The 13,953-nt window shown below is 45.8% G+C and overlaps 1 protein-coding gene across 1 annotated transcript in view; it reads left to right on the top strand.

Moving 5' to 3' along the window:
• Nucleotides 1–8,347, top strand: part of Rapgef5 (Rap guanine nucleotide exchange factor 5) — a 219,137-nt gene extending 210,790 nt beyond the window's left edge. The window contains exons 25-26 of the mRNA XM_085698050.2: nt 1,686–1,740; nt 4,622–8,347. Of these exons, the coding sequence (XP_085554176.2) occupies nt 1,686–1,740; nt 4,622–4,740 (174 nt within the window). The 3' untranslated portion in view covers nt 4,741–8,347. The remainder of the gene's footprint in view (nt 1–1,685; nt 1,741–4,621) is intronic.
• The last annotated feature ends 5,606 nt before the right edge of the window (nt 8,348–13,953 follow it).

The following is a 13,953-nucleotide window of genomic DNA, read 5'->3' as shown; positions in this document are numbered from 1 at the left end:
AATATTATGAGCATGATCTTTGACTGCGTCCACCTCCCATCCTGTCAGAAAACTCAGAGGTGGGAATCAGGACTCACAGACTTGAGCCTCACGTCAGCCCCAGCCTTTCAGGAGCTGAACAAACGGCACAGAATAGCAGTCGGTGTGATGCCACAGGCTGAAACAAGGGGAAATCTGGCCTGGGAAGGAAATGTAACAATACATCACACAGACGTGAGTCAGGTCTCATTTCCTCTTCAAATGCCGCCTGGCTGCCTCACTGAATCACCCACCATGGATACTCATCGAATGAACCCAACTACAGCTGGGAAAATTCAATCAGACTGTTGGATTCAAATAGCATTTCTGTCATTCTGTTGGATTTTAAGTGAGAAGGGTTTAGCATTGGTGTTATTCTTTGATCGCTAATTCAGTGTTTGTCCTCTGTGGGTGCTACTGTGTCTGACTGCGGCAGGCAGGTAGTGAAAACGGTGCTTGGAGGACCAGATAATGGATGGTATTGATCCTTGAGTAATGAAATATTTGGATTTTGATTTGAAACAAAGTAAGGTGTTCTGTCATTCTCCAGAGAATAGGCCCTGCTATGACAACTGTGTTATAATACTCTGGCAGCTGTGTAGAAGGAACTATTCATAGCAGAGGTTAGTTCTTCCAAAAAAACTCTGTTTCCCACCATTGTGGAAAAAGTGGGAATAATGGAGTAAGCTAAAGACTATTGGAGGGACACGGGTGTGAGGTGAGGGGATCCTGTCCAGGCCTGGTGGTGTAGGTCTGTAACCTCAGCTACTCAGGAGGCTGAGGTGCGAAGATTGGGAGTTCTAGGCCAGCCTGGACAAGCGGGTGAGACACTCTGGGCTGTGGTAGCTCAGTAATAGAACACTTTCCTAATATGCACAAGGCCTAAGTATGGTCTCCTCCCCCCAAAAGCTGTACAGTTCAGATAATTTTAGCCTAGAGATCAGTGAGAAACTAAAGGAAAGAAATTAAAGTAGAATACTGAAGACAGGAAGGAAATATAAGTTATAAACAAAATGACCTTTGTAAAATGGTGATGTTGTCACTTTTCTCTCATGAGTGTGTCACTTCCTATCACTATTTCAGCCCTTGAATCCAAAAATGTGGGCTGATAGATGTGGTTCAGTTAGTGGAGCTGCCAGCTCAGCATTGAGGAGTGCCTGGGCTTGAGTCCCCAGCGCTGTAGCTGGGGCAGTGGCACACATGCGAGCCTGCGTCCTGAGTACACAGTCACAGTCACAGAAGGTCAGGGAGCGTAAGCGGTGCTCCTCAGGAGGGAGGCTTGCGAGCCTGCGTCCTGAGTACACAGTCACAGGAACAGAAGGTCAGGGAGCGTAAGCGGTGCTCCTCAGAAGGGAGGCTTCCAAAGGGCTTCATGAACACAAGACAACAACTCACCTTCAAGGAAAACACGGGCAATCGGGGGCAGTCGAGAGAGCATGTTCTCCGAAAGTCCAGACCATGTTACCTCCACTCTTTGGGAGCCACTGATTTTGCTGACACAAACTCAATATTCTTGAATAATCCAAGCTTAATATAATCAATAAACTCATGTCCAGCTCCAAGATGAACTTTGCGTTCTGTCCCCAGGAGAAGGTTACCCTCTGCCCCTGCAGACACTGCCATTTCAGTCGGTGACCCTTTGCTGTGCTCCTTCTTCTGTCTTTCAGCACATGATTGCAGACACAGTCCGGACCCTGAGACACTGCAGAAGTAACCAGTTTGGTGAGTACCTGAAGTCGGGGTACGATGCACACTGACTTCTCAGGGATACTGTCGCCATTTAAGAAACACTTAGGACCCTGACTTTAAACAGACTATGAAGCGTATGTATGAAGTGCATGATGTCTTTATAGTCTAGATTTTCACAGTTTTCCCTCCCCACATACTTGGGATGTGGCGCGGCACCGCCCCCCTGTGCATGCAAGTCTGCACTGTCCGAACTGGCTTCAGACAGACCGTTCATTCACCATCCGTCCCTTGTCCCCTTTGCTTGCCCAGTCCCCCAGATTTACTGATGGGTTTAGCAGCATAGCCCTGCCTCTAACCTCCTTGCTTGAGGACATTTCTGGAATAGGTGTGTGGTTTATGGCAGTGCCTAAAGTAGCCTTCCACTGTTTTTTATTCTTTTCAATCCAAAGTTCTCAGCTGAGAAAGTCTTTCTTTTCTGAGCACTGCTGTAGAATCCCCTCAGAGAATACATATGTAGTGATATTTTCCCAATCTTGGATAATCTACCTTGTATTTAAATGGTGTTAGCATTCGCAGGAAGGGAAGAAATTGCCTTTGCTAGGTGGATGGCAGAATCCTACTCACCCTAGGGAACAGGCATCCTTAGCCCTGCAGGTGCTAGCCCCCAGAGCCAAGGCTTAGAAAAACTAACTCATGCAGACCTGGCTTCCCTGCCCAGCCCATTGCTTTGCCCTCTGCTGATTCTATGTATAGAAATAGTAATTTGTAAAAAGGGAGAGATAGCCAGGTATGGTGTCACACCCCTTTGATTCCAGCACTCAGGAGGCAAAGGCAGGCCAATCTCTGTGAGTTTGAGGTCAGCCTGGTCTGAAGTGGGAGAGGGGGAGGGAAAGCAGAAGAGAGAAGTGTGTGAGGAGAGCTGCAGACAGACCTTTGGGAGTTAAGGACACTTGCTGAGCTTGCAGAGGACCATGGTTCAGTTCCCAGCACCCACATGGTAACACAATCATCTGTAACTCCAGGTCCAGGGGATTCAACACCTTGATGGATGTCTGAGGGCTCCTGTACACTACGGTGCACATACATACACTCACTGAGGCACACATACGTATACATGAAATAAAATACAGTTCAATTGTTATAAATCTAAGATGGTGGAAGTAGACCTTAAGTAATATATCTTCATTACAATTTATTTCAAAAACACTACATATTTAGAGAACCAGAGCCCCTCCTCACCAAAGAAAGTACTCCTATTTGCTATGCATGCTTTAAATGCTTTTTCTATAGTGTACTGCTCGTGACTGTCAATAGTATACCCCAGCAAATCCAACTGGGAACTGAGCTTCCTATATGTGTTATAAAGTGGAGAATGAGAATTATAAAATACAGGGTCTAATTTTCTAAATATTCAGTTAATACCACTTGCTATGCACTGTATAAGTTCTCACTAAGTCCACAAGCACAGCACTTTAACAACAGGAAGCGGCAATGTTGCCGCAACGGGTCCTGCAGACGCCCAGCGTTGCTTACTCATGAGTGTGCATGCAGATTTTTCCCATTGGCCTTTGCTTCCAAAGTGATCACCAAATATTTAGCTAATTCTAAAACTACCAGTTTGATTCATTAAGGACTAATAGTTTATGTGCGTTCCCAGTGTGGGCAAGAGGGTCATGCCGGCTTGTCTGACAAGGCTTGACCCTTCCACAGGCTTCCACCAGGGCTCTGCACAGCGCAAAGTAAAGGAGAAATTTAGCTGTCAGGTGTGTGTTCCGAAATTTAGGCTGAGACTAAATTATCTGACCTCCTTTTAACACTTTCTTTTTATGAGCCTCATTAACAATGTTAATATGTGGGATAAAGTAAGAAATCGTCACTCCAAACAGCTATACACTATGGAGTACCGTGCAAGGACAAGTGTGATTGTTGGGAATGTTCGTCCTGATAGCTTTTGAATGATTGCAATTTACAAACTTATCTGTCCAGCCTGAAAGCTTTTACCAAACAAAAGCAATTTCCCAGTGTCTTCCAGAAGGCATTCTAGAATCACAGCTTACGGGTACAGTGCTGAACTGCAGTGTTTATTTGCTGAGGCCAGGGAGTCCAAGAGCTAGAAACCACCTGTGATGGACGGCTCCTAAATTATTTCCTTACTAAACACATTCTTCATCGAAGAGGGAGAGGCTGTTTTTGCAGCTGCAGTAAATGCTCCTTTGTGGGCACACTTCCTCTGAGACACACCATGCCCTCTCAGCCAGTTCTCCTCTTCTCTATGTGGGTTCTTTTTTGTTTGTTTGTTTTTTCTCTGTGGTATTGTCCATGCACTTACCTCGGGATCCTGGCATGCGAGCACATAGCCATAGCTCACTAAAGTCTCTCTCGTGGTCTTCTGACTCTTTTACCTCTTCAGATCGCCTTATCCTCCTGGGTAGACTTTAGACCATTCCTATACCCATTCCTGAGATTCTATTCTGTGGTATCTCTTCTTTCTTTTTTTTTCCTCCAAAAAATAAGGATACCAAAGATATTTTAGAAATCTAAAAGAGAAAGAAGTAAAGATAAGTAAATAACTTAGTAAGCTATTGTGTTCAGACGCTGATTCCAAACAGTTCTAAGCTGAGATAAGAAACCACAGACCAGTGCTTAGGAACCACTGGGCCTGGTTCGCATCCTGTGGTTAGGCCGTGTACTTGCTGAGTTTCCTCATCTGTAAAGGGTGACAGCATGACTTTAGTCTATTAGGTATATACTGTGGATGCCTTGCCAGTCAGCCTGCCTGATCTGAAGTGCCTCATCTCTGGGAACCAGGTTGCCGCTGGTAGAACTAACCTACTCTGAACCCTTCGCGTGGCTTCACTGCGTTAGTAGCACCACTGCTCCCATTGCATTGATTGTTTTCCCTCTAAATAACTAGGAAGTGACATGTCTCCAAAGGACCAGCAAGAGCTGAAGTCCTATGTCAACCCCCTGTATGTCATCGACAGCCAGCAGGCCCTGTTCGAGCTCTCTCACAGGCTGGAGCCCCGGGCCTGAGCCGTCCGTCTGTCCTGGGACTCGAGCACTGAAGGCGAAGGGAAGGTCTCCGTTCAGCATGCTGCTCTGTGGGAAAAGAGCTTGCTGAGTTCCAGCAGCAAACCGTGAGACAAGCGCAGGAAGCTCGGGAAGTGATGCCAGCTACCAGATGCGGAGAGTGCCCCTCTCCCCACCTCTGCCATCAGCGAGAAGATGGAAGGAGTCAGAGCATCCTTGGAACAGGGTCTTTCTTACGATGGTGATTTCAATCCAGCCCAAGTCTCAGCTTACGGTGTGGCAGCATTAAGAGAAAACATGTCTTAATATATAGCAGCCAGGATTGGTTTTTGTTTTTTTGTGTTTTTTTTTTTTTTAGTAAGATTGTGTGTAGCAGGGAGGACTGCCATTCTGCCTGTATCGCCGCCTTACTGCCTGGGGGCCATTAAGAGACCTGAAGACAGCTAGAGCATCTCCAGATGGCCCAGGAGGAGAGGCTCCTGCAGCTAGAACCAGACATCACGCTGGGAGGCGTGTCCTGCTGTGCAAATAAGAAATGCCTGGCACACACTTCTTTGCATCCACAATCATTTACCAATGTAGGCACAACGTAGGCACAGATGAAACTAGTTTCTATACCTGATGCACTCCTGTAAGCAAGGTAGACCAAGTTTCTCAATAAGGTACTTGGCATTGTTCAGTTTCTGGAAACTTACTGTACATGTATTTTTCTTGTTGTTGAGCTCAACATGATTTTCAGAAAAACATGGGGCCAAGATCATAGGTGCTCGGTGTCCACTTACTGAGACCACAGGATCGCCAGTTTCTGCAGTCCTGTCCCTGATGCAGCTGTAGTGTTTGGCATAACTCTACCAGACTCCCTGCCCACGGGATGCAGCATGCCTGCCTGTAGGGGAGGGCAAGTGAAGCTGGATATAATATAGCTTAACAGTTGGGATTGCCAGTCTTTCAGGAACTGAAAAGTACCCAGAAATGCCTAAAATCTGACTTAATTGGAGAGTCAGAAGCCCCCGCAGTCCGCTTCCCAAGGATAGCCAGAGCCTTTCTGCAATTCACCCATTTCCTTTTCATTCCTTGTTTTTTAACAAATTGGGCCTCATATACCAAATAAGACCTCTGGGAATTCTTAAGGCCTGGTTAAAGATTTCCCTGAGTCCTCGAGTAAGAAAGAGCGTGTGGTTAGAACAAGGCTACCTTGTGCTAGCTGTTCACTCCCCTGGGTGCGAGCCCCCCTCTGACGCAGCAGGTCCGCGTTTCCCGTCATGAGTATGGGTACACTCCTCACACCCCCGAGGGGCTGATTGCTGAGTGTCCGCACAGACCTGCTTACTACAGTCCCTTACCCATTCTCATGGCTGAGACTACACTGTGCCCCTTGTCTCCTGATTGCTTGAGAACCATGCTATTTTCAGGTCTTGGGACCACAGTGGGCCTGAAGTACTGATAAAGGGAACTATATGGAAAAACCCTGGGTAGAGATTTCAAAGGGATTGCATCTAAACCAGCATGTAGAATGTTCGTCCTAGAAGCTTACAGGGTGTTATAGAAGCATTGCAACTAGGACTGGCTCACTGAGAAAATGTTTTACGGGGCTGAGAACCAGTGGGTGAGACCAGAGCCACAGAGGCAGGGAAGCAGGCTCTCCTGATGTCTAACCAAGCACAAGCGCGCACAAGGCCTGGCAGTCTCTGAGAACAACACAGACTGAGAGCTCAAACACCTGTCCTCCTCCAGGCCAGCAGCCAAAATTCGGCTAGTGAAATCACACCAGGCCATTTGGTCTTGTCTCTGTTCTAACATAATGTATGACGTCAGCTCTACGCTGCTTTAAACAGAACCTTCAGGACTCACTGTATGTGGAGATCTGTTGTAGTAGAACACTGTCTGTCTAGGCCCCAGTTCTGCTAGGCTGTGGAAGCCATGCCTTCATCATGCTGAGCACACTCAGAGAATCCAGCAGGAGATGGATGGGGTCCAGGCCAGGACTGCATGGGTGAGGCTGCTATTCCCTCCAAAGCAAAAGTCAGGTGGGATTTGTTTTGCTATCCAGTCTCCTGAATATCTAAAGTCTCTAAATCTTCAACCTTAACACCCATGTCTAGGAATTTCTCAGGCAACAGATTCAGGGACTTCAGAAGGTTTGCAGAATCTTAAATCTGAAGTGAACGAACATTCAGGAACTGTCAGAGCCCACGTGTTCTACAGCAGCCGAACACTGTGAGACGTGTGTCCAGGAGTCAGCAGCATTCCATGCCTGGGGTGACCTGGTTCCTTCTCTAGAGCTTCCCCTGGGTCTCCCCAGAATCAGTATTGATGTCCCTAAATCCTGTGTAACTGGGATCTTCCCCAGTGAGTGATGCTGGACTTCTTTCTCAGAGCACAGCCCTCTAGGGGACCTGTGGATCTCTGGACTCCATTCCTGCAAAGCAACCGCACTTGCTAGTTAGCACAGGAGGCAGAACACTTGTTCATCAAGGGAAAGTCACCAACTTTCCAAATCCTTTAAAGAATATACAAACACATTTGCAGATGCTCCCTAGCCTACGGATTTGAAATTCACTTTGAGTCTGTATAATTGCCAAATGGTTATAGTAGCACACAGTATAACCCACATCCACTCTTTTCTAGTATCCTTAATTGCATTGAAAATATTTTCCTTTTCCTACTCCGATATCTACAAGCAAGTAGTGTGGCACATACCTTGACTTTAGAGGCATGAGAATAAAGTCGCATGCCTCCTAGTTTGCAGGGAGATAGGTCCTCCATAGGTGCACAGTCGCCTGAGTGAGGGATAAGCGGTGTGGGCAGGTGGCTGCTTGTATAGACTTCTGGTCCTGGAGCTGCCCCTTGACGCTGCGAAGTCCCAGCCCTGTGGGTTTGCACAGACAACACGTGCACTGCAAACCCGGAAGTGAAGAGCACAACCCACCCAAGCTTCTCAGAACTGGGCAAAATGAATGTTTAGACTACAAGGGCCACCGCAGCTGTCCAGCATAGGATTTCTTTTCCACTTCAAAGATATGTCCTTGAAATTTCAGCCTGCTCCTTACTAAGTGGGCCAGTTTTGCTCTAGAGAAAACACATTTTGAAAAATTGCCAAAAAGTCAGATGAAATGTACTACTGTATAAAGCCAAGCTGTATATACTAAGCATTTTTAGCAGAGTGATATTTATTTGCATAGCCTATTTATTGTATTCATATTACATTGTTGTTAAATACCAGGATGAAATCAATGATCAGAAGCAAGGACTCTTGCTCGGGACTGCTGCAACATTGTCAGCTCGTGATAACAATTAGACGCTAGGAAGCCCACGGTCCGGGCATCTACCTAACTTCTCAGGGACTACATCTCGTAGTTTTCCACCATTCTAAGAGCTGGTAAATATGAAACATTTGTTGAATTACCAGACTGCCATTGACAGTGTTTGCTTTCTGCCTCTGTGTATATGACTGTGCTGTATATTTATCAAAGTAGGAAGCAATAATTTATATGTAAAAATGGCCAAGCAATATAAGGTTAAAACTTATATGAGTAACCATTACCTGATCTTGTATTTTCAAGTGTTTTTTTTAAGCTGCTTTTTCAAATATAAGACTATGTTAAACATACCACTCAAAGCTGGGCTCCTCTGTCTTGTGTCTATGGGCCTGTGGCCTGTGTTCCAGCATCATCTGGTGCTCTGTCTAGAACTCAAGCTTTCTCTCTGGAAGAGCTGCAGGTAAGTGAAGGGCTGCAGGAACCCAGGCCCCTACCCTGCTACCACGCCTGAACGCACCAGAGACTCAATACCTCCTGCTGGAAATGGCCTAGGGGCTTAATCTGAGCCTCGGAGAGTCCCAGAGACACTGCCAACAGCCCACTGTCCTTGAGTTAACTAGGAATGAAGAGAAGTACCAGACCTAGGGATTCCTCTGCCAGGATGGAGGAGCTGCGTGGTGGCTGTGGAGGGCTCTGGTGGTGTTCAGGGAGGTGGGGCAGTTGTCTGCCAACGCCGTAGACTGTCAGTGCTTCATGCCTGCTACACTCAATGTCCCACTTACCACATTCAAAATCGCCTGTGGCATCCCCTCCCCGTGGAAATATTGAACTCTGGGATGGCTGGGTGTCAGGAATGACCCAGGCCGTTTGTTTAAAATTCTCAGGAACTCTGTGCTTTCATGTCTGTCCCACTGGGAACTCTGCACTGCTGCAAGGGAAAATGTCCAGTCTGGGTCTTAAAGCTAAGGCAAAAATGGAACAGAGCTCCAACTTAGAAGTACCTTGAGAAAAATAGATAACATTGCCATTAGAAGCCACTGAGATTTGGCGATTGTTTGTTACTCAGCAGAATTAGCCTGACTAAATTACAGTCTTCCAAGACACTTCTCAGTGGACTTCACCTTAGACCAGTGGTTCTCAACCTTCCTAATGCTGCAACCCTTTAACATAGTTCCTCATGTTGTGGTGATCCCCCAACCATAAAATTATTTTCAATGCTACTTCATAACTGTAATTTTGCTACTGTTATGAATTGTTTCTGATAGCCTCAGAGGACCCCTGTGAAAAGGTTGTGCAGCCCCCAAAGTGGTTATGACCCACAGGTTGAGAATCTCTACCTTAGACCATTGACAAGTCTTATAGCTTTGCAGGATCTGCTGGTTGATGTATGTATCTCTGCAATGTCTTGTCTTCATGTGAGCAAAGATAAAATGATCTGAAGTCCATTTCCTTAGGTTAAAGCTTAATGAATTGCAAGTTACCAGGAATTAACCCATCTGTGCAACAGAAGGAAACAGGAGGAAGGGACAAGGGACAGTGTTCTGGGACAGCAGCTGGAGCAGAAACACTTGTTCCTGCCCTTTACTATCTCAGCCCTGGTCCCACTGTCACCTCATCCTTGGGGACTTCCACATTAGGGTCTTCCTGAAGTCAGGTGCTGTGTGGGCGATAAAAGCGGGCAGCCCTGAGCTCCAGATCTGCGAGGAAGTAGACAAGAGGGCAGAGCCAGTTTCCTACCTGACTTCTGGTTCCAGTTAGAAGCAGTTAGAGCAGAGAAATTAGGTTCACAAGAGACAGAATCCTGTGCTCTTTCAAGTCAACAAACCTGAAAACGAAATTTGTGGTCCTAGCCCCAGTGACCTAGCTGTAGGATGGATTTCAGGGCAGCAGTCTCAGCTTTGGGTCCTATTCTATGATCCCCAGTAAGCAATCTCTACTTCCCTTCAGAAGTTACTTGAAACAATTCTAGGGATCCTGCAGAGGCAGCTGGAATTTCTCGTACCTAAACAGAACACGGGAAAAGCACACCTGACTGGACAGGTGGGTGCTGTGGAATAATCTTTCATACACGGTGAAGATGTGTTGCTCTCATTGTTAATAAAGAGCTGACTGGCTAATAGCTCGGCAGGAAGAGGCTAGGTGGGAGAGGCTAAGTGAGAACTCTGGGAAGAAGGAGGGTGGAGTCACCAGTCAGATGCAGAGGAAGCAGGAGATGAACATGGCGGGCTGAAAAAGGTACCACCATGTGGTAGAACATAGATAAAAGATATAGGTTGATTTAGGTTCAAAGGGCTAGTTAGTAAAAAGCCTAAGCTATCAGCTGATCTATTATAATTAATAATAAGTCTCTGTAAATAAAATAAGTCTCATGTGGTTATTAGGTAGTTATCAGGTAAGATGAAAACCTCCACCTACAATGGTGCAGAGTCAGTACCGAGGTGTGGAACACAGTGCCTCTGGGGAACACACTTAGACTCCTGCTGGACTCGGGGCTTACTTAGTTCTTGGTTTTGTCTCTCTGATGGTGACTTGTGTTTGCTTTAGAGGAGCAGGGGCTACATTTTACCCCTGCTATGGTTCCTAATTCCCCACCTCTATTCTAGGGCTTGGGTCTTCCAAGAGTTGGTAGGGTTCCCTAAGTTTAGCTTTGTGAGCCCAGGGCCACTCTCCTCACAGCAGTCCCAGAGTAAAGCGCTGCGCTTCCTTAGCCCTTTGTGCTGCTGACCCATCTGTGTAGGCAAGGGAGCTACTTGTTTGTTCCCCGCTGCCCAGACTCGAGATAACCACTTAGAAATTGTACTATTTAAATCACTGCTTGGCTAATCACTTAAGTATATTGTTAGCTAGTTCTTTTATCTTTGGTTAACCCATTTTTATTTTATATTTTACCATAGGGTTCATGGCCTACCGGCAAGGTTCTAACTGACAACTCATGTTTGTCCCCTCTGATAGCAAGTCTGCTTTCTTTCTCCCAGCATTCATTTTAGTTTTTCCCACCTAGCTCTACACTGCCCTATCAGAGCCCAAGTCAGCTTCTTTATTCTTTTATCAATAAAAGCAACACATATACAGAAGGACCTTCTACAGCATTTTCTCTTTTCTGTCTAAATGAAAAGGAAGGTTTTAACTTTAGCATAGTAAAATTACATATAACAAAACAGGTATTAAACAAGATTTACAGTTACAATATTTATATTTACTTTATCTTTTAATATAACTAAGGAGTTTAAACTATAATTATAACTATCCATTTTTTTTACTCCATCAAAGACTCCAGAAGGATATAATATTACCTAAGTAAACAGGAAGTACACTGTAAGCAACTTTTAAAACTCTAGAATTGACAGAGACAGCTCACTGCCTGGACAGTCACCCAAAGTCCTGTATCATTAAAGTATCTGTCTTCAGCCCACAGGCCCATAGTATCCAGTAGACTTTTCCATGAGGCAGAAAATTTTAAAGACTGTTCACCACTATTGGAAGTTTGTCAATCACTTTCTTCTGTGTCCTGAAGAATGTCTGACAGTCTCTTTCATGAAACAAGAACCCCAAAGGACCATCTCACCTTTAGGCAAGTTCAGCAGTCACTTTTCTGTGGGTCCTGCATGTCCAGTTTATACAGCACAACATCAAGCAGTCCAGGCAGGAGCAGTGTCTTGCCCAAATGGCTAACGAACTCCATAAGGAGCCTCTTTGGTGCCCATCTTGCTCTTGAAGTAGCTGGTACTGGCAGGAGCAGACATGTCTCATTGTCATGTCCCAAGTTCTTAAGCATTTTAAATGCCATATTTTGTAGTCTTTGAAAGATCTGAAGAATATCTATCCATCTGAAATACATCTTTGTACATTTAGAAAACCTAATATGACTACAAGCTTGACTATTATAGATGACTATGAACCTTTATTTTTAGTTATTCATTATATTTTTAAATGAGCTGCATAAACACAATACCTTAATCAAGAGCAGAAATATACATATAACAAAACTGACCTTAAATTTTTATCAATAAACCAAGATCCATACCAATGCAAATCTCTATAGTTTATCCCACTTTAAATGTAAGCAAACATTTATAAACAACGATTTAGGGAATTTGGACATAGTTTTCTCCAAACTGCTTTGTGCTTTCTGTTGGGCAAAGTAATTTTGGGAGTTAACAGCAATCTTTCGGGGGGGGAGGGGTCCTCGGTCTATCAAAGCACATTCGCCTGGAATGAATCTACAGGTTCTCATCCTCTGTAGAAACAAAAGGACTTTTTTCGTTTCTGTCACATGGTACTTTCACAACAGGGATAAAATAGCTACCATTGCCCACCCACCCTCACCCCCAGGAGGGGAACATTGCGAGCATTCTGCTGCCTAACCACATCTTGTCACATTTATTTCCTGCTACTGCCTCACCACATGGAAGATGTTGATGGGCCCTGGAATTCCTCCTGGGAAGTGAAGAGGTGCTGCTGTGGGGTTTCCAGCGTCTTGGGAGTTTCCACCATGTAATAGGTACTAGCCATGCCAGGCACTCCTGGCTGCCTTTTCCTCTGAAAAACTCTGTGAGGCAGTCCTAGATTTGGGGGCCAGCCTGCCATCCTGTCCATGAGGCAATCTGAGCTGCCAGGCCCTCCTGCTCATGTGCAGGGTCCAGGTGTCCACATGGTTGGGTCTGGTTTCTAGCCAGAACCTTTGGAGGAAGTCCCTGGAGTGATCACTTTGTTCCGAGTCCTGAGGAAACACAAACTCACGACACAAGCCAGCAGCACAGGAGGACTGAAGCCAGCTACGGTCACCCAGCTGGAGAGGCTGGTGCTGTGACAGACCTGTTGCTAACAGTAACAGTGTCTCCCACCCTCAGATGGCGAGGAGCGCCACCCTCCTTCCAAGCCCAATGTGCAGAGATGATCTTGAGTCCTCACTCTGACATCCCTCGTTTGCTGCTTGGGAAGAGAAATCGAGGTTGCCATTAGTAACAGGGATGCTTCCCCGCAGAATCCTTTGCAAGCCTAAATCTGTAAGAATTTCCCTTGTTCCAGGTAACTTTTGAAAGGAAGTAGACAGACTGCTTATTGGGAATCCCAGAGACCTCAGAGAATGGGACCCAAGGCAGAGCTTACTGCCCTGAAGTCTGCACTGCAGTGAGATAGTTGGGACTAGGATCCCATGTGTGCTTTTGTGGTTTGCTCACCCTGGACTCCACCGGAGGCCCTTCTTCATCCCCACTGGCCTTGCAGAACTCAGCCCCCATGTCAGAGTCTGCTCAGTAACTGTCCCCCTGGTTCCTATCAGCTACATTTCCCCACTATAATCTCCAAAGTGCCTCATATACCAAAGATAGTTCAATTTGGTGGGGGCATTCCTCAATTAAGGTTCCCTTTTCCAAAATGACCTAGCTTATGTCAAACTGACATAGAAGTAGCCCACACACTACGGAAAAGAACACGCACGAAATATTTGTTGAATAAAGTATATTTGAATTTACCTGCTATCCAAAGGTATTAAATTGTGGTGTGTGTGTGTGTGTGTGTGTGTGTGTGCATTGGATTTACAGGTGTGTGCTACCATACCCTACACAAGATATTAAAATCTTGAAGCCACATTGCTAAGTATGCATGTAGAACAACCTCCCTCCTCTCTCTCTCCCTCCTTCCTCTCTCTCTTTCTCTCCCCCCCATTTATGTGTGTGTGTGTGTGTGTGTGTGTGTGTGTGTGTGTGTGTGTGTGTGAAGGATCATCAGTCCTGAGATCGCCCACCCGGGATAGTTTGAAGTACAGTACAGGCAGTAGATGAGGTCTGCTCTAGGTGTTCTTATTACTGGAGGCTGTTAAGCTGGGGCAGACCTGGGCATGCTGCTCTAGCTTGGTTTTTTTGGGGTTTTGTTTTGTGATGCCCACTGTAAGGAATAACTGTTTGTACTCCTTTGTATTCAATTGACCCATGCCTGGCCTCAGAAGGAGCTGGAA

This window comes from Myodes glareolus, chromosome 11, assembly GCF_982192425.1.
Source record: "Myodes glareolus chromosome 11, mMyoGla1.1, whole genome shotgun sequence".
Classification (NCBI taxonomy): Eukaryota; Metazoa; Chordata; class Mammalia; order Rodentia; family Cricetidae; genus Myodes; species Myodes glareolus.
This window is presented reverse-complemented; position numbering and strand designations above follow the sequence as displayed.